This window comes from Thermobia domestica, chromosome 2 (genome assembly GCF_964235325.1).
Source record: "Thermobia domestica chromosome 2, izTheDome1.hap1.1, whole genome shotgun sequence".
Taxonomy (NCBI): Eukaryota; Metazoa; Arthropoda; class Insecta; order Zygentoma; family Lepismatidae; genus Thermobia; species Thermobia domestica.
The window spans coordinates 166349248-166368969 of NC_137455.1; the positions used below are offsets into that span (position 1 = coordinate 166349248).

A 19722-nucleotide genomic window follows, 5' to 3' on the forward strand; every position below is an offset into this window, starting at 1 on the left:
ATCAAAAAAGACTCAAATAATCCCAATCAGTAACAATAGCCTGTCTTCAACGCTCAGGGAGACGACGAATACCGTGGTGGTAGAATTAAGCTAAACTCTAAGGCTCTTCTTTAAACTCATCCATACTTTTTTAAATTTTAGTGACTAAACTTAAAGACAATGAAGAATTTGAGCCATTTAATCTAGAAATCACTATTATATGAACTAATAATTAACTTTTCGTATAGTGTATAAATTTGGGAGCCCAATAATTAGGACGTCATAAACTGCGCACTTAAATTTTCGGTCTATAAGAAAAAGTTCGGAAACAGTTATTAGTTTTGTTTGACAAATTTCTGATCGATAAGAAAAGGTTTGAAAACAGTTATTAGTCTTGTTTAACAAATTTCTGATCGATAAGAAAAGGTTTGAAAACAGTTATTAGTCTTGTTTAACAAATTTTTGGCAATAAGAAGAGGTTTGAAAACAGTTATTAGTTTTGTTTAACAAATTTCTGGTCGATAAGAAAAGATTTGGAAACTGTTATTAAATTTGTTTAATATAATTTTGTAGATATTACCCGACTAACTTTCATAATTTTAATACTTTTCATTATCTTTAGATTATTTACTAAATTTCTAAAAAAAATGGCATGAGCTTAGTGAAGAACCTTTACTAGAGAAGTTATCCAGTGCATGGTGATCTCGTCAAACGTTCATAACCATCGACCCCGAAGATGGTCTAGTGAATGAACAAATACTAATAGGGAAATATACGAAATGCATTTTTGTTTTTCCCAAGCAAGGCGGAAAATGTCATGGGTGACTTAGTAATATTATGTCGCTTCACGTTGTCCTGAAGCTGATTTTGCGTTGCCCTTAAACACCTATGCAATTCACAAATCACTAACACCACGATTTTTAAGTTTTTGTCCATAAGGTCTAATCTCTGCGAGTTCAAATGATCATTTAACAGTTCGCTATGCACTGCATTCCGAGTCGACCACCAACATCAAACATAATCTTCTGTTGACTCAGTAGTTATTTTGGGAGTATGCTAACTAACTATAGAAGTTTATGATAACTTTTTAGTCTTTGAATTTGAATAAGATATCTCTTTGCAGAACCATATAATTTGTTCTTATTAGAAATGGTACAGAATGAAGAAAATCTTTACCTGATAAAGTCACATGTGATTCAAATTTCAACTCAAGTATGAGTAACTCATATAATGTCAGATCATATTACCCTTTTCCATTCAATATATCCACCACTTTCTGAAGTTAGATTATCCTGTAGGATGTGAATGAGAAATGTAACTATTGAAGAATCTGTTCTTCAGATCACTCAGGATGATTGAACTGATCAATGATAATTAGATAATTTGAAGTCTTTAGTGTAAAGTTACATTGATAGAGGACAATTTTAAGTAAGTGATTAGAATTTAGAACTTTTAATGAAACTATCTGTTCAATATATGAACCTTATTTAAAAACGTAGTAGGATAAACTAACAGTTCAGCAGGAGAGTTTTTGACAGCGCTGAAAATCGATCGTCAAATACTGGCAATCATAAACATTAAGGTAAAAAGACTTTAAAAGATCATGCCTACTCGATGATCCATGTAAATACATATGTCATGGATATGCATATAGTCAACGACAAAGTTAATTCAGTTGTATGAATATTGTGCATTATTTGGAATTCATATATTCTAAAATGTTATTAGAACTTAATTGCAGTTCGTCAGATATTTAAAAGAAGCATTACAAATAGTTTCATGTTCAGATTCGTTGCGTAAATTTCTGCTAAGACTTGAATTTATTTTAGAAGTAGTAGTTTATGAGTGTTGTTAAAATAGTGCTGAAAATTGTGATTCATAAAAAAAAAGAGTGCAATTGATCCAGTGTAAGTAGGAGTAAGTATCCATTCCTAATTTATTATCCCACTTTGTCCCTGATTAGATGTTAGAATGTGAACAGGAGATTAGAATTTATTAGCTGCACCACCCCTAGGACCAGTTAAATGATTTTAGATAAAAATTTGGAAACTTACCATAGAATAATAATCATCTGCTCAAGGAACTTCGTGAAGAAAAGAAAGTGGCTGCAATACATTGTGTGTCTTCAGCAGCTGGGAAACATCGATGACTTTCGATAACCATTTATCGCTTAATAACGGTAAGACTTAAACCGCTAATCGTTACAAATATTTATGGCGAGGTAGAGTTCTCATAAATATTAAGAAAATTAAATTATGTCTTATGGGTAATTTGACATAAGAACATAAAACCTAGCGCACACGAGAAAATCATCAGATTTTCTACAATCGATATATTTATCAAATAAACTCCATCTATTCTAAACTTTGATATTAAAGGTGCCCATAAAAATAAAAATGTATAGTCATGTTCACACATTAATATCCACATCTATTTCAGAAGCTGTATACTCTTATCCGTAAGTAGAATTGCAGTAATGAAGGGGCATATTTTTAGTTTCTTTAAAGTCTTTCATGTAAGGTATTACTACCCATGAATGGGAACAGACTGTTTGTACAATAAAACTGTGGGTGTTCAAATTTCTTTGAACATTACTACGATGTTTAACAACATTAAGAAAAAGAATAAAATATTACAATCGAGTGTGCTTCCAGCAGTGAAATTACGTTTAACAAAGATATTTTATTTCCTGCAAGTTACAGCAACACAAGCATAAAAAAGTATTCGTGCATTATAACTATGTAATAAAGTTGATTGTGCCCTATAACACATTAACTTAATATGGTTGTTTTCATTTTTATCTTGCAAACACAAGTAAAGTAATGTGATTGTAATACAAGGGCTCATGCAATAACCCATAAATTTAGTGAAGTGTGAATTGCCAAATATCAGTATATATTGGAATAATGGTGGAAAACTGATACAGAATATAACTATAATGTCTAACACTAAGGATTGTTATAAACAAGAAATTACACTATATTTACTGTGTATATTAGGGGGAGGTAGTCATTGAGTATCAATCATTTACCTTGTATAATAATTTATACATTTAAGTAATTACCTATGGATATTTCTAGTGGTATTGGCATAGTTGTAAAAATAATAGTGGTTTACTTTATTTGCTACAAGAAATAATATTACCAATGAAGAATCGAAAGATGATCAGCAACATTATATAATTTATTGTACCAACACCTCAGTATTCTCCTAATAGACTAAGTGAAGTAAAAAAAATTCTGCAATAATGTTAAACATTCAAATCTAATTTTTCAATTCCAATACAGTTCGAGTTCTAAAGTTAGCACATTTCAGCAATAGTTTAACAGCAGACAAGGCTATGTCATGTCATTTATAATTGGGGGGGTTATTCAATGCTCATGTATTCTTTTGACTTTTAATCCATTGACTTAAATGAGAATTATTTTGTTTTTTGTTTCGAACTGAGCAGAGATGTACTCTATTGTTCTGATTTCTTCAACACGATTATTTAAACGTTCCTTCATTAGGAAAGTACATGAAGTTTAGTCTGTAATAATTCCCGTAAATTTAATATTTATAAACCTCGTGTAAACTACTTGATATTAAATTTATAGAGACGACAAACTTACTTTATTACTAAGCATTTAGGAAAAACAGGAAAACGTACAAAAAATTTCAGTACAAAAATGAAAAGACCTCTCATTTAAATCAAAATTTAGGAAAAATATAATTTACGCTGGTGTTCAATGTGAAAAGATTCTTCTGTAACGAATATTTCAAAATATTTTTTTAAAATTACAACTGAAATTCTCTAACTATAATTTTAAAAAAATGACATAAAATAAAGTTCTCGACGTTTCCCACTCTCTTTACAAATATCATAAAAACAATTACCTGAAATAATGAAATAATTAGAAATAAACTACTGAACACTTCCCGATATTGAAAGACTTTCACAACATTTTGTTTGACGTCATAGCCTGTGGTTGCAGATTTCTGCAAACACAACATAAGAAATGTCTAACAATCAATTATCGATTGGTTTAATGGAATGTTATAGTAGTTACTAGCCTAAGTTCAAAGTTTGTCATATTTTCCCGCCATTTTTAATAATCTATAGAGGACAAAACTTTAGCGTGAAAAAGTTGTACTAAAAAGTGATGCTGAAATGTGAGCAGAAAAAATATTGATATAAAATCTTTAATCAACAAATTCTGCTACTTAATATTAAGTAACGTTTGATATTGGAACAATCAAATATAATTAAAAGGAACGCCATCAGAACTTATGGAAATCCGGTATCCGTTAAATTGGCTGCTATTGCAATATGTTGTGTATTTTGGTATCCTGATGAAAAGTCTCAATGAACACGAAGTCCTAAAGCCCCACTTTTCTTTCTTTTTTTTTTTAGATATTCGCAAATTTTTATCGTCACTTTATGCTCCCTCGTAAACTTAAAATAGTAATTAGGTCTACAACTTATCTATGAAGTATGAACGAGTCTCACTAGGGCATACTAGAGCTCTTGCGCTCGCTGATTCCAAATGCGAGGTCGGATAAACTCCATCATGTCAGATTAAAGGTCATTTGAAGGTCAAATCGAGAGGGAACGTTGCAAAAATCAGAGCAAAAAGTACATAAATGTTTTTTGGAGTCGCTGGATCGGATTATGTCATTTTCTTGTCCCGACAGGATCACATCAAGGTCAATGCAGGGTCATTTCAAGGTCAAACTTGTAAAACCACCGGAAAAATCTGGAAAAAATTCATAGATAGGGTTTTAAGGTAGCTGAAAAAAACTTTCAAATAATCACAATCAATCCTACTGCAAGATTTGTAGATCACTGACTAAAATATATGTGTGGTTAGCAATATTTTATTTGATTGTTGGTGCAACCTACATATAGTGGTTATTTATTGGTGATGGATAAGACTGTACAATTGGCACAGTAAATTCGAGATCGTATCGATGATGTTGATGTCATGCAGGCTAGAGTAGAAGCAGAGAATTTGGTGAGGCGAAATGCTTTGTAGCAAGAATTCACTCAAGACGATATCCTAGAATTCCTTCAAGTTGATTTTGCGTTTCTTAATCGAATTACGTTGGGTGTTTACAGACTGAACTAACATCTTAGTATATACATGATTATTTAGACCATGAAGGTACTATTTTTCAATTTGATAAAAATAGGTTTGATCCAGGATTGTTATGTTTTAGAATGATGACGAATTTCCAGCCATGGAAGTAGAAGATGGCCGATATTAGAATATTGTTGCACTTGGAAAAGAAGACACTGCAAGTGACTGACTGCAAAACTAAATGGACAATATTAATGGTAATTTCGATTAACACCAACGTCAAATTCGGACCCTAAAAACTTATTTTTGAAATTTCTCAGATTTTTCCGACGATTTTTCTAGTTTGAGCATGAAATGACAATGCAATGACCTTGAAGTGACCTTGTCGGGTGAAGAAAATGACATAATCGGATCCAGCGACTGAAAAAACATTTCATTTTTTGTTCAGATTTTTGCAACGTTCCCTTTCAATTTGAGCTTCAAATGACCTTTAATCTGGCATAATGGAGGTTACCTGACCTCGGATTCGGAATCAGCGACCCCAAAAACCCTGCTATACTCTAGTGAAACTCGTTCATACTTCATAGATAAAATGTCGACCTAATTATTATTTTAAGTTTACGAGGAAGCATATGCCTTTAAGTGACGACGATAATAATTTGCGGATATCTATACAACATGGGGTTTTTGGGCTTCGTGCCCATTGAGACTTTTCATCAGGAGACCAAAATACATAACATACTGCAATACCAGTAAATTTAACGGAAACCGGATTCCATAAGGTGTGAGCGGGGTTCCTTAGGGGGAAATATCAAATGACATAACTTCTGCCACAAATTACCATGGTTTGAGTATCAGTATTTGGTGCTTAAACAAAAATTTCAAGTGTAAATTATAGCTATTGTCAAAAGAGGACAAGTATACATTCAAATAGTATTTTATCTATAATGATATATGATATTATGTTAAAACAAAAACTATAGTGATTTTTTTTAGTGAATTGGTGGTTATTGATATTAATGTTCAAAAATACTAAAAACATTTATGTAACAGAAATATTCTTCCATTTTCTATCTCATTGCAAATTTTCATTTGGTTTTAAAGAAAGAAAAACGCTGATATCCTGAGATATATATATAAATATATATTAGAAAAGTAGTGTTTTCAGTTTATCCTTTTATGATATACCCTCAACTGGTCTGGTGACGAAATTCACGGTAATAAACTACACTTTAAAAACTAAATATTTTAACTTAAACAAGAATTGTAGAAAAAATCTAAGGTCTTTTCAGACTCAAGATTTGAATTATGATTATCTCACTGTAAAGGATTTATAAATAAATAGATTATAATTATCGAAAATGTTAGCTTCGAAATAAGTTGAAGGTACAAAATGCTAACATACAGTACGAAACATTTACAACATAAAATTCAAAATTCATTATTAGCAATTGCATTTTAAATTTATGCCAACCAAACTGATTTTTTTTTTTCGACAGCAGTGCTCGATGCAATAAATGTATAGTATTTGATTAATCATATTTTATTTTAACTTTTAACTTTCATCTTTAACTTTTTCAAGATAGAATGAATTTCACTGCTTTTACTACATTTGATATATATGATAGCATGCAGTCCTCAAATTCATTGGTTGTTTGGCTGGTTAATTTGAAGATCATTGATTAATTTCTGCAACAAGGCTGTACAAGACGTGGATATACATCTTAATGACGAACTTCACGAGCTTCTACCAGAAATCGAATCTTAGTTTTCTAACAGAACGCTCGTTTGCTAATCATATAGTAACAGAGAAGCTCGAGAGTCTTTAATTGCATTGTTAGCACAAATATCTTCATTAAAATGCCTTCTTGAGTTTCCGTAGTATTGGTTAGTTCGCGGTTCCAGTTGTTACTCCATTTCTCTATTTTAAGTCTTTTATGGAACTCATTTAATTGCCTTTTATTTACTTTCTGAATCTTTTCTACTTTAAGTCGTAAATGAAAACAAAATAAACTATGAATCATATAACCAAGTTGTGCCCTGGTAATAAATGTAACTCAATTCGTACTTACTTCTTTAAAAAGGGGGGAATTCAATTAACAAGAAATCTCACCAAGCCGAAACTCACGTGAACGCAATTATTTTCTACTTACCAAAACAATAAGCTGTAGAATAAATAACGCAGAAAGGCAAACCAAAAACACTATTTCTACAGTAATATTTCTCTCACCTCGGAAAGATTATAAGGAGTTAAATAAAAGTTGGTAAAAATAAATTATGTCTTACCTGTAACGGTAGTATTGTGAAGTACTCTACTGCCGAAGGTCAAAGTTAAGGACATTGCATCTTCATCAATATACGTCACTTTGGCACAAGCTGGAAAAAAATGAGTTACTATATCAATTATATTTCATTATAATTTACAAATTATTATTAATAGGTTACACTTGATTAGTTATTTCTAAATCTAGTTTGATTTTCCTTTGAAAATAAAAAAGTTGCTAGTTATTTATTTTTTAATATAAACTAGCAAACACATGCAAACATATTTAAATTTTAGTATAATAGTTAAACTCATTATAATACAAAATAATAAGAAAATCACCAGAGAATCAAATTTCATGAAAAAAATAATAATAATTAAAGAGTACTGTTTCAAAACTTTATCTTTTTAAAAATATCTAAATTATCATTCGTGGATAAAACTACAAGATCAAAAAGACCTTCTTTGAAAATTTCTTGTCTCTTGAAAGTTTAAAAGTTAGCATTCGTCTAAATGTGAACAAAGGATATGCTTTGGAATTATTGTTATTATTATCATCATCAGTAGTAGTTAGTGATTTGAGTGCTTTCGTGTAGTCGACCAGTGCACGGATGCTTACCCCATGTTCTTTTCACATCAATTGTACTGGGTTCGATTCCCTGCACAGAACAGAACTTTAGGTAGTGACTCAGCATCACTAGACTATTCAGAGCCTACTTCAACTAAGATGTACCAAATCCGACAACAACTTAACAATTGAAGGGTAAGGGAAAAAAACAAGGAATGTCACAAAACTGCATTTTCGAGAAAACGGCGTTTTAATATTGAAAACTGCGTACAAAAAATAGGGTTATGAAATCTTTTGCCACTTTTTACATGAACATTTCTACATCTACGCATGCATGCAATAGACAGTCAAATAGTACCAAGAGTCACCAACAGATAGGACAAAGCACCCGAAAAAGCACATACATGGACATTCCTTGTTTTTTCCCCGTACCCTTCAATTTAGCATAAGATTTATCTCAAAATAACCCTGGAAAGTTATTTTATTTGAAGATGGACTAATTTGGAAAAATGTTTGGGATAAAGGTATTTATGCACTATGGAATCATTCCATGAAATTTGTCCCAATATTATACTATACTGTCTTTCTTTACTTCATTTATGTTAAGTAGTGTTCACGGATGTCCTTGTTGTATGCAATTTAACATAAAAATTTACGTAGTGTACGAGACCTTAACGGACAAAGATCCGTCCTTCCCTTTTACCTAAATCGAGATATTCTATAATGGCGCAGACCTCATTATCTGATTTGCTAATAGACTAATAATGTATATAATTGTTTGTTGCATTTATTTGAAATTATAATTTTATCTAAGTCTCTTGGTTAAACTTTTTTCAATAGTTAATCCTGTTTATTTTGAATGTCTTAACTGTTAATTGTCTTCAAAATAAATACATAGTTAATACTTGTTTATACTTATTTAAATAAATATTTTCACACTTCACATGAATGGTAGCTATGTTATACAATTATTTTATATAGTAATTATATTAAATATACATTGTCTAAAATGTCTACAACGAATTCGTTTATAATCCATTGAGAAATATATCATTACTAGTTCTACAGTATAGCATAATCTATTTCTTTCATAGAAACTTCGAAAGAGTGGGTTGGTGATGTGATGACTTTCTTCAAACCAAGTTGTCAGTAACATTAACAACAATTTCGTTCATATTTCATAACTATATCAATACTTAAGTTTCCAGTATGCATGATTCATGATTCAGTTTAAGAAATAAAAATGAAAAGGTTTGGTGTGGTAGCGTATACCATTTATTTTTAAGAAAATAATTAAAAATACTTTGTTATTATTTAATGGTAATATTAATGGTACACTCTTGTTAAATAACATATTTTTTTTATTTTTTGTGTACAGGGTATTAACGAACTACATGTCATAAGTTTAAAAGGTAATTCCTTAAATGAAATGAAAGAAAAAAGTTTTAACAAACATGGGTCGAAAAAGGCCTCCTCTCATATATATAAACCGCTGAAAATGCAAAATATTACATTTTAAAACACACCAGCTTGAAAATTATGGGATCTCTCGCAAGCAGTTTAAGGAATTACATAAGAGCTAGTATGTGCTCTAACTGCATATAAATGTTTCACAATCCTCTAGTACCCACGCAATGAGCACTCAATGCAGGGGACGCGGTATTAGTCCTAAACTGTATTAAGCCTCATATGAGCTATTTCTAAAATGCAGAAGTATTAAAAATCAAATAGTTACACAAGACCTAAACGCCAGAAACCCTAACTGAAAACGTCTTAAAAATCTCTTGTAGCGCTACCATGGCCTCTTGCAAGAATCCTGTAGAAGCAGTGCGAATGGACAGGTTAAGTGTGACATACAACATATTTCCACCAGTATTTGTTATTCATTGGTTTTCGCTGCGTTCCCAAGAGGTGACCTATATATGAAATTTACAATGGTTATGTTTTGCATTAACATAACATACAAGAGAGAATTGTAAATTTTGTTTAAGTTTCTGAAAGAGGAAACTATAAAGAGCAAAATCGATCAAAGATAATAGAGGGAAACTTATTTACATGAAAATGAAACGAAACATCACCGGCCTATGCAGGGATGTACCCAGCAAGTTTTTGTTGAAGGGGCAAGACTTTGGGGCTGGACTCTTACAAACTAAAAGCGAACCAAAGTCCTGTTTCAGAATATGAAGGCATTAATAACTTACCATGCATAGACTACATATACAACTATTATTATTATTTCTAATATTCCTAGCACTCCCTACTGACGAAGAATATTAGAATACAAATTTAAGAGTCAGAACAAAAATTCAGACTTTGGAATAAGTGAGAATCAAGATTTAGATGAAAATGGAGGTGCACTCTGAAATAAAAATAACGTAAGTTGTTCCACGTGTTGTGATATAGTGAAAAATAAAGTAAGTCAGATGTTAACACTATTAAAGAACATGAATAAAAAATATGATTCACTGAAAGCAGAAATCATATCAGTTAAACAAGAGAACATAAAATTGAATGAATTAATATCGAATGGAAATAAAATTAAAACATTTGCTGAGGTAGTCAATAGTCCATCGCCAAACAAAACAGTGTACAAGGTGAAAATATAAACACAACGAAGAAGGTCAATGAATAAGCTTGCAGCATATCACAAGATGACATAAGTGTAGTGATAGTGAGTAAAAGGTTGTTACCAAACGTCTTAAGCGTAATAATCAATGAAGACAGACAGGAACAAACCAAACGCATGGATCAAGTCTACTTACCAGAAATAGTGACAATTTAATGAAAGAAAACAATGAACACAGATAAGCTGAATATCAATGAGAAGTCCTCTCGCATGGCTGCTTTATTCGTAGCACGGTTTGACCCAACTGTTTATTGTAATGATGTTAGCGTGTTTGTGAAAGAAAGTGTAAATATTGAAGTTGGAAAATGTATAAAAACCAAACATAACAGTTACTCTTCATTTTATGTCAGTGTACAAGAAAATAAATTTGATAATGTATGTAATACAAATGTGTGGCCAGATGTTATATTGTTTACTAGGTTTATGAATCATCTAAAAACTAAAATAGTTGTGGAAGAAACCTGAAAATGAACTGAAAGAATAGGATGGAAAATCGTTCTTGACTGATTATAGCCCTCAGCAATGATGATTGTAGGAATACCTTTAAAAAAAAAAAAAAGAACGCCCATATTGTGTCAAAGTCACATAATTTTTAATAAAACTAGCTGAACCTGCGCTCTCTACACAGCGCATCATTTCCATATGAGCGTGAATCTCCTTGTCACTGCATATATCTCTACATGTTCCTTTACAGACACAAGTGAAGAACGTCTTGATAAAAAAAAAAAAAAAAAAAAAAAAAATCGGCAAAGAGGATCATAAAGGTGATATTTTTTGATGATTGTTTTCAATATCTCGCACCGTTCGCAAGATTTGAGCCTACTTTCGGTTGGAGTTTCTAATTCACGTATGATTAGTGTTTCCTTTCTTCTTGCATGTAGTATGTAACAAGTAAATACATTGAGTTGATTTGAGTTGATTTTAACGTCTCGTTTAGCAGCGAGGCTATATGAGACGTGGACCTACTGATTAACGTGGAATCCGAACCACATGAGCTCCCGCCGGGAATCGAACCCGGGTCTCCCACGCCAAAGGCGCGTATGCTAACGCTTAGCCACGGAGGAGCTCAAGTAAATACATTACACACACAATTAATTATAATATCAGTGATATATAGTGTTCATTGGGCGAAACGCTCCAAACAATAAATATTCATCTTAGACTTGAGAAATGTTCTTTCGTTTTTCATTATTATTTGGCCATGAAACAAACGCCGAAAGATATACTAACCCCGTATACAAATCTGTGATGTTGGAATGTATAACTCTTAGGATATGTTGCTTTACTTTTTAAACTTTTAAGACTTCCAGTGTACCCCTAAAAATGTGATAAAGAAATAACAGCCATTTTTTAATATTCAATTAGAACTGAAAAATCTGCACAGAATTTGCAATCGATCAGTGAAAACGGCATCTTTCTACAGCTTGTAGTTTCCGAGATATCACTGTCAAAAAAATGGCCACAAACATGTAAAAGTCCACAAACGCATAAACGTCCAAAAACATATAAACTTTTCTTTACCAGAAATATATAAATCTAGCATTTTAATATATAGGTTGTCGTGAAACTGTTTTTTTTAAGTCGTCGGGTCGCGAAAATTAATCTTTTCATTCTTTGCAAATTTCAATCTGAAGGAATGGAATGATTGGAAAGTCTTTTTAAAAATCATATACTACATTGTTCCACATTTGAATAATTTTTACATAAGTTCAATGGCTTATCGTTTTATCATATTAAGTATATTACATATGAATTCGCAACATGGACATAGACTTGATTTTATCCATTCCTTTTCCGGCAAAGAAATATCCATTTTCTGATGGCACAGTCCATTGACAAATAAATCCAACTTATGAAAAGCTATCCTTTATTGATGAGGCTTTCACTTTTCCTTTACGAGGTTAGATTTTATTGTGTTGATTGAAGTTATATTTTAAAATAATTTGTATGTGGAAAAAATCTTATTTCATTCTCAAATAAGTTATTTTATAACATTCATGTACTTTATAACTGCTAAATATAATAATAATAATAATAATAATAATAATAATAATAATAATAATAATAATAATAATAATAATAATAATAATAATAATAATAATAATAATAATAATAATAGTTTTAGTATTAAGATATTACAATTGGAATTAACGATGTTCATAACAGCATTGTGGAAACCACTGCAATACCGCAGTTCTATGTGGTGGTGGCAGATTTGAAATCTCAAGCAAGTGTAAGGAACAAGGAAAAATCCTAAATAAATAAATTAATTAATTAAAAAATAAAGAATATTTAACTGTGCAAATTCTAAACGGCAGAACTCCTAAACTGTACAAAACATAAAATTTAAGACTTGTGCCCATATTTTAAGGATTCTGCCGTTCAGGACTAATAATACCTCAATTAGTACTTAAAACTTTATCCAATCCCATATCTCAGCTTTTTTTGGAATATGAGATTGTGAAGCGTGGATATCTAGCTAGAGCGATAACTAGTTTAGTTGTAATTCCTGTGTAATATAATGATCCGTACTTTGGCAATTTATAGTATATAGTTTTTTTTTTCGGACTCGTGTTTATTAAAACTTTTTTCTCTCATTTGGCATAATGAATCATCTAACTTTATACCACAGACTTCATTAATACCATGTATATACGAGGAGATTCCAAGAAATGACGATGCTATTCCTATAGAAAGCAAATTGATGGAGAGAATCTAATATGTGTTTGGAATCTGTGCAAGTTTCTCAACCGCAATGTCACGGGACATTGGTGTTTAGTGAATATATGTCAGGAGTGTCGCGAGATTTTTAATGTCTTCTAAGATCTTCCGCAAAGAAATATCTTTGGAAGAAAATAAAAATTAATTGACAATCGACTTGATTTCACACTTATCTTCCAGGTTTAAAGCTGGAAAGTTTAGTGCTCTCATATTCCTTCTTAAAAGTCATAAATTTCTTTTATGTTAATATGTTTCTAGTCAAGAGACGTAATTTGCTTGTGACATTTGTATCTCATAGTCGCTCATAATTTAAAAATGTATAGTATGTATTTTTATGTGTTTGTTCTTTTGCATCACTTAAAAAATCACATGCAGCGGTGTCGCGAAAGTTTGAAACGTATTTTGGTGTGTCCCAAAGGAAAAAAGGTTGAGAAAAGCTGTCTTAGGGTATCAACATACCACTAATTGCTTACAAGTATTTGTAAAGTAAACTACTAATTCAGTGTTTCATTGAGGTAATCAGATAAACACATATACGCAGTGACCAGCATTCGTCAAATGTTTCTTCAGACAGAAAGAGACTGTCATGGAGACATTAGAAATAATAATAGAAGCTTATGAGGGCAGTGCTTTTTCGCGTTCACGAACCTTCGATTGACAAAAGAAATTCTGGAAGGCATGCAACCGTATGGAACATGCACCACGAACTAGACATTCAAACACGGTCTCCACAGAGATTAATATTAATACCATCAATGCCATGCTAAGGGAGCATCGGAAAATCATCATCAAGGAAATCATAGACGTAACGCAGCTTTCCGTACTGTTTACTGATGATATTGTAAGAAACTATTAAGGTACAAGAAAGATGTAACAAAGTGAATACCAGTTGTTCTCAGTAACAACAAGTGCAACTGAGTTCAGTTCTGTCGTCAGTGGAAATGTAGACTAATAATACATGAACAGTGCTTTTGCTAGTCTTTGATTCTTAGCTTCTTTCCGATGAAGATATTCTTGAATAAACCTATAAAAAAAACTATATTTTTCTATAGCTGTGTGCTATTCAAAATCGAAATCCTTAAAGAGCAATTAAAATATTTTAGCGGAAAACTCAACTGCGCTAACGTCTATTTTTAACCATCAGGGAATATGGAAGTTCAGTACACAGAAATCATTTCTGATACGGGCCGCGGTGGCTCAGTGGTAGAGCGTTCACTTCTGGTGTATGGGGTCCCGGGTTCAAACCCTGCTCCTGGCAAGTGAACTTTGTGGTGGACAAACACCGTGTGCGTGGGTTTTCTCGGGGTTCTCCCGTTTCCTCCCACTTTCTTCATTTCATTCATTTCTCATAATCACCGTCTCCTTTAGTCTAACCGGCATAACCGTGGGACGTAAAACTCAAAGATTTCATTTCATTTCATTTCATTTCTGACACGGAGAGACTTTTATGAAAAAAAAAGTTTAACTTTTCATTTCATTTGAGGAAGGAAATTCCTTGGTATACGTGAATTCGATTCTTATCTCGTGTTCTGTGTTTATCATTAATACCAAGTAATAGTTTAAAAAGTTAACTAGAATATAATTGTAATTATATAATAACAGGGTATTCTTGAGATAACTAAACTTTGGTAATACAGGGTTTTCATAAAGTCTGAACGGATTTAATTCGCTTATAATTTACATAAAAATGCTCATATTGAAATCAAATAAAGTGCAAACGGTAGCGGAAGGATTAAATTTTTACCTGTAATCTGCACCAGCTCAGTTCATTCACCGCCACACCTCCAACTGGGCGCCATTTACGTCCACACATTCGCGTAGGCGGCGCTGGAATCCACTCACAGCGTTCCGCCGTGTTTGATCCGAAATGCCAGCCACAGACGCCCTGATTTTGTCCTTTAAGTTCTCCAAACCACTTGGCTTCCGTTTTCACATGACCCCAAAGCCAGAAGTCGCAGGGGATAAGGTCGGGTGATCTTGGCGGCCAAGCGGTCGGGCCACCGCGGCCAATCCATCGGTTAGGGAATTTCTCGTCAAGAAACTGTCTCACCTTGATTGCATAGTGAGGGTGTGCCCCGTCCTGTTGAAACACGATGTCGTTCTGGATTCCACGTGCCTCCAGTTCCGGAATGAGGTATTTCTGCAACATATCCAGGTATGAATCTCCATTCACGGTCTCCTCTTCAAAAAAGAACGGTCCAATCAGATGATCATAGGACGCAGCGCACCAAACGTTCACTTTAGGGCTATCTCTCTCATGTGTCTCAAATTCCTTTGGGTTTTCCGTGCCCCAAACGCGACAGTTGTGTCGGTTAACCTTCCCGGAGACATGGAAGGTTGCCTCATTTGAGAACATGATGGCTGAAAGGAGAACGTCGCCATGTTCCAACTGCTTGAGCATGGCGTCACAGAAGTTGAACCGGATGTCCAAATCTTCATCATGCAGGTCCTGGACTATCTTGATTTTGTAACCTTTGGCCTTGATCGTCTTCTTGGCTATCTTAAACACGGTTGTCTGTGGAATTCCAAGTTCCATGGACCGTCTAGGAATCGACTTCTGTGGGCTGTTGATGATGCTTTCCCTTACCCTGCTCACTATTGCAGGCAATGTTGGCGGCCTCCCACTTCGAGGACGGTCCAGGACGCTTCCTGTCTCCAAGAACTTAGCATGCCACTTTCGGATTGCACTCTCAGTCGGTGCGAGCTTTTTGAACTCTTTGGTGAACTTTCGACACACCAGAATTGGTGATTTTAGCTCTGCGTACCACAGAACACATTGCGCTTTCTCTTTCACCGAGGCCATCTTTGATACGGTAAATAAATAGTCTTCCCAGAGGAGTTTTTCATTTATTTATTTCTTTAAAAGACACACACACCAATACAGCTTACAACTTACTTTTAACAGTCAACATTGAAACAACACTGAAAACAACAATGGATGGAATTTGGTAAGAAACTGACCCTTGCCCTCCCTCTCTTAACGTGTTCAGAGTTGCCGCTTATCTAGCAGTGTTGCCAACTAAAAAATTTAATCCTTCCGCTACCGTTTGCACTTTATTTGATTTCATTATGAGCATTTTTATGAAAATTATAAGCAAATTAAATCCGTCCAGACTTTATGAAAACCCTGTATTGTAAACAGTGATTTGATTAGTAAGCCTCATTTATTTTTACTCCTTCCTTGGTTGTCGAGACACTAATCTAAAAGATGTTATCTTTGAATTCAAATGTCATTAATATTATAAAGTTTGAATCCGTAAATACATAAGATTTGAAGGTGTTTATGTACTCACCAGGACCTCGTAGAAGCGGCAATCTGGGAAATTCTCTGCAACAGCTACAAGTTAAATCTTGGCAACTGCAAGCACGTGGAGGCCCAGGCGTAGTTGGCGCAAGAGTCGAAGAGACTGGCTGTGCCGCTGGTGTAGTTGCTGCAGGTTTGGGTGTTGTCACTTCCGCTTGCTGGGGTGGTGGTGAAGGCTTGGGTGATGTGACTTCTTCCTGTTGTACATCGTCTTGAGGTGCAAGGGTTGTTTCTGTTACTTGTTCCTCTGCATTTTGTTCTGCTACCACTTGTTCTTGTTGTTGTTGGGCTACTTCAGCTGCTCCTTGAACAATCTGTTGTTCTGCTTGTACTTGTGCTTCTTGTTCTTGTTGTTCTTGCTCAGCTACTGCTTCTGCTACCTGTAGTTCCGCCGCTGTCTCCTGCTCTGGACTTAACTGAGCATCTTGTCCTCCTGGTACAACGTTAAATTCTACAGACTCAACGGTCTCGAGAGGTTCTGCTACTATTGGCGTTTCTGCAGGAGCTGGTCGTTGTTTTGTTTTGTGAATCTTATTGGTTCCGATTTTTCTTTGATGATCGTCAAACTGGCCAGAGTCTGATAGATTGAAAGAAAAATAACTAATTAAAAACATTCAAACTTCTATAACAAGTTAGGAAAATCACAAGAATTAAATCTTTTTTAAAAAAATCTCTTAAAAATTTAAAATGTATACAATTACACTACCATAAATTCAAATTATTATAAGCGTGCCCCAAGTCTTGCAACTGACAAAATTGCTGCAAGGGGAATGGATTGCGTAGAAAAGTTTGTTGAAGCTAACTCACGTACACTGGTATTCTTAGCGCAAGATTGGAAAAAGTTAAACTTCTACTTGGAATCTAATGCTAGAAGCTATATTTATTCATGAAAGTATTTTAGAAAATATTCTATATTTAGACCAGTTTATGTTATTTGCTGCGAGCAAACACTTCTAATACCAGCTCATGTACTTTGAAATTGAAGTGAAGTTTCCTATCGTAACTTCGACATATTTTCTTCTGTTTGTGACAATAAATAAAATAAAATAAAGATGTGATTTTTTTTTTAGATAAAGCAACAAATAAAGTTATACATTTTGAGCATTACGTTTATGCTGATACGTGATATGCTACTTTTGTCACCGGTAGATGTTCCTCTTTTCTATGCAAACATGACAAATAGCTTGAAACAGAATGTTCATATGTTACATTTGAAGATACAACAGACATCCATGTGATGCGAATCTACAGTGATATCGCATTAAATGGTTCATATTGATCTTTAAATGTTCATTTGTTACACCTGTACAAAGAAATACATTACAAGGGAAATTCTAAACGTATTATGCGTTATTTATAATTTTAATAGGCATTGGTAATAAAAGATAATTTCAACAATAATCAAAGATAATTTTGTTGGCTCGTATACAAAAAAACTTGCATATGACCAAAGAATAAGAGTAAGAAGAGAAGAGGAAACGACAAAGGGAAGTGAAACTCGATTCGACTAGGATCTTTTCCTTCACCAACATTATACAATGTCCATTTCGATGAAATATTAAAGGAAGATTTGAGTACAAAAAATAATAATTTGATAGGAGGTGGTAGGTAAAGTTAAATGTATCAACTTTATAGATATGGCTTTTAGTGTGGCGTCTGAACAGAAAATTAACATAATATTAGAAAATTTGAAGAAAAGATATTAATGATGTGGGACAAAGGCAAATTCAATAACAAATAGATGAAACAATGGTGATTGAAACAAAAAATAAACTATAAAAGAGCTTTTCGAGATACGAATGTAGAAAATGAGCATAGTGAAACTGCAAGCTAATAAAAAAATGTTTAGAAATAAACAGAAGAAAAGAACAATATTCGAGGAAATAAAAAGCAAAATAAATTCGTTAAAACATTGTTCGAAAGAAATTGTATAATGTGGTAGAACTAATTTAAAATCAACAATTTATAATGTATAAATCATAAACAAAAACTTCAATTACAATTTACATAGATTTATTTCAAGCTATTGTTGTTTTTCTTTTATTTTATTTTATTCTTAATTCACTCAACACGGAAGAAACAACAGAATACTTATTGTTTACGTTGTATATGCTTATTGTATAACAGTTTGTTAAATCACGAATCTAGAAATTGTGTATATATGATTTTACATACAATGTTTGACGCTTCTTATTGTATAATACTGATACATAAACAATCACCACCAGAACTGGGTATCCATCCATTACAACTTATTTTATTATTTCGAGAACGAATAGATCACCTTGGGTACAGTTGTCTTTGAGTTACCCTGATAACGTACTGAATTCTAACTTCTAACGAAAGAAAATAAGTAAATTCATCATTATAGGCTATGTGGCACATTAGACTATTATTCATAGTTATGTTATTATTAGAACAAACTTACCGATAACCCTGGAAGCTGCAAACGCCAAAAGTAGAAAAATAATGAGAAGTTCTATGACTAGAGACAGACGCATTGTTCATAAGCTTTGATTCACGATAGCCTTAGGGCTATTATAATTGTAGCTATCTGGAAGAAAGAGAAACAAAAACTGTTAACTTGATATAATTTACACACATAACTTAGAACTTAAAATTCTTACGTTATCATTATTCTTAATTATCATAAATAAAGTATAGTGATATCGCTACTATCCTATTTATAAACGGCAAACTTTCCATACATGAATGCTGATGTCTAATAGTAAACACTCACGCTAACAGATCTCGCTATCTTCACTTTGTCTGTCGGGTAGAGGTCTGCACAGGCTCGGGCTGAGCCCGCGGGCCGGGTTTGGGCCTACAAAGCATATATCACCTCGTGCCCAGGCCCGGGTAAACTTTTAAATATATAACCCTATTTCTCGGACCTTTTCGGGCCTAACTTTGTAATTATAGTATACAACGATATTTATTGGACCGTTCTTTCCGGAGAACTTTTAAACCACAACTGCAAAATTAAACGTCTAGTTGCTGTCAATAAAAATACAATTTTGCGTTAATTATTAAGTTTCTGTAATTCGGGAGTATTTCGGGCTCATTTGATTATCACGGGCCTAAATGCTAAAACGTATTTCGTACTCTGGTCGGGCCTCACATTACAAATTCACGGGCCGGACCGGGACCGGGCTAAAATGCCGGCCAGTGCAAACCTCTACTGTCGGGCACCAATATATG

General features: G+C 33.2%; 1 protein-coding gene across 2 annotated transcripts in view; it reads right to left on the bottom strand.

Moving 5' to 3' along the window:
* Window positions 1-19722, bottom strand: part of LOC145677077 (uncharacterized) — an 83577-nt gene that overhangs the window by 19486 nt on the left and 44369 nt on the right. For both annotated transcript variants that reach the window (XM_081747758.1, XM_081747763.1), the window contains exons 2-4: window positions 18950-19075; window positions 16511-17098; window positions 7326-7415 (exon numbers count right to left, since the gene is read on the bottom strand). In XM_081747758.1, the coding sequence (XP_081603884.1) occupies window positions 7326-7415; window positions 16511-17098; window positions 18950-19022 (751 nt within the window). In that variant the 5' untranslated portion in view covers window positions 19023-19075. The remainder of the gene's footprint in view (window positions 1-7325; window positions 7416-16510; window positions 17099-18949; window positions 19076-19722) is intronic.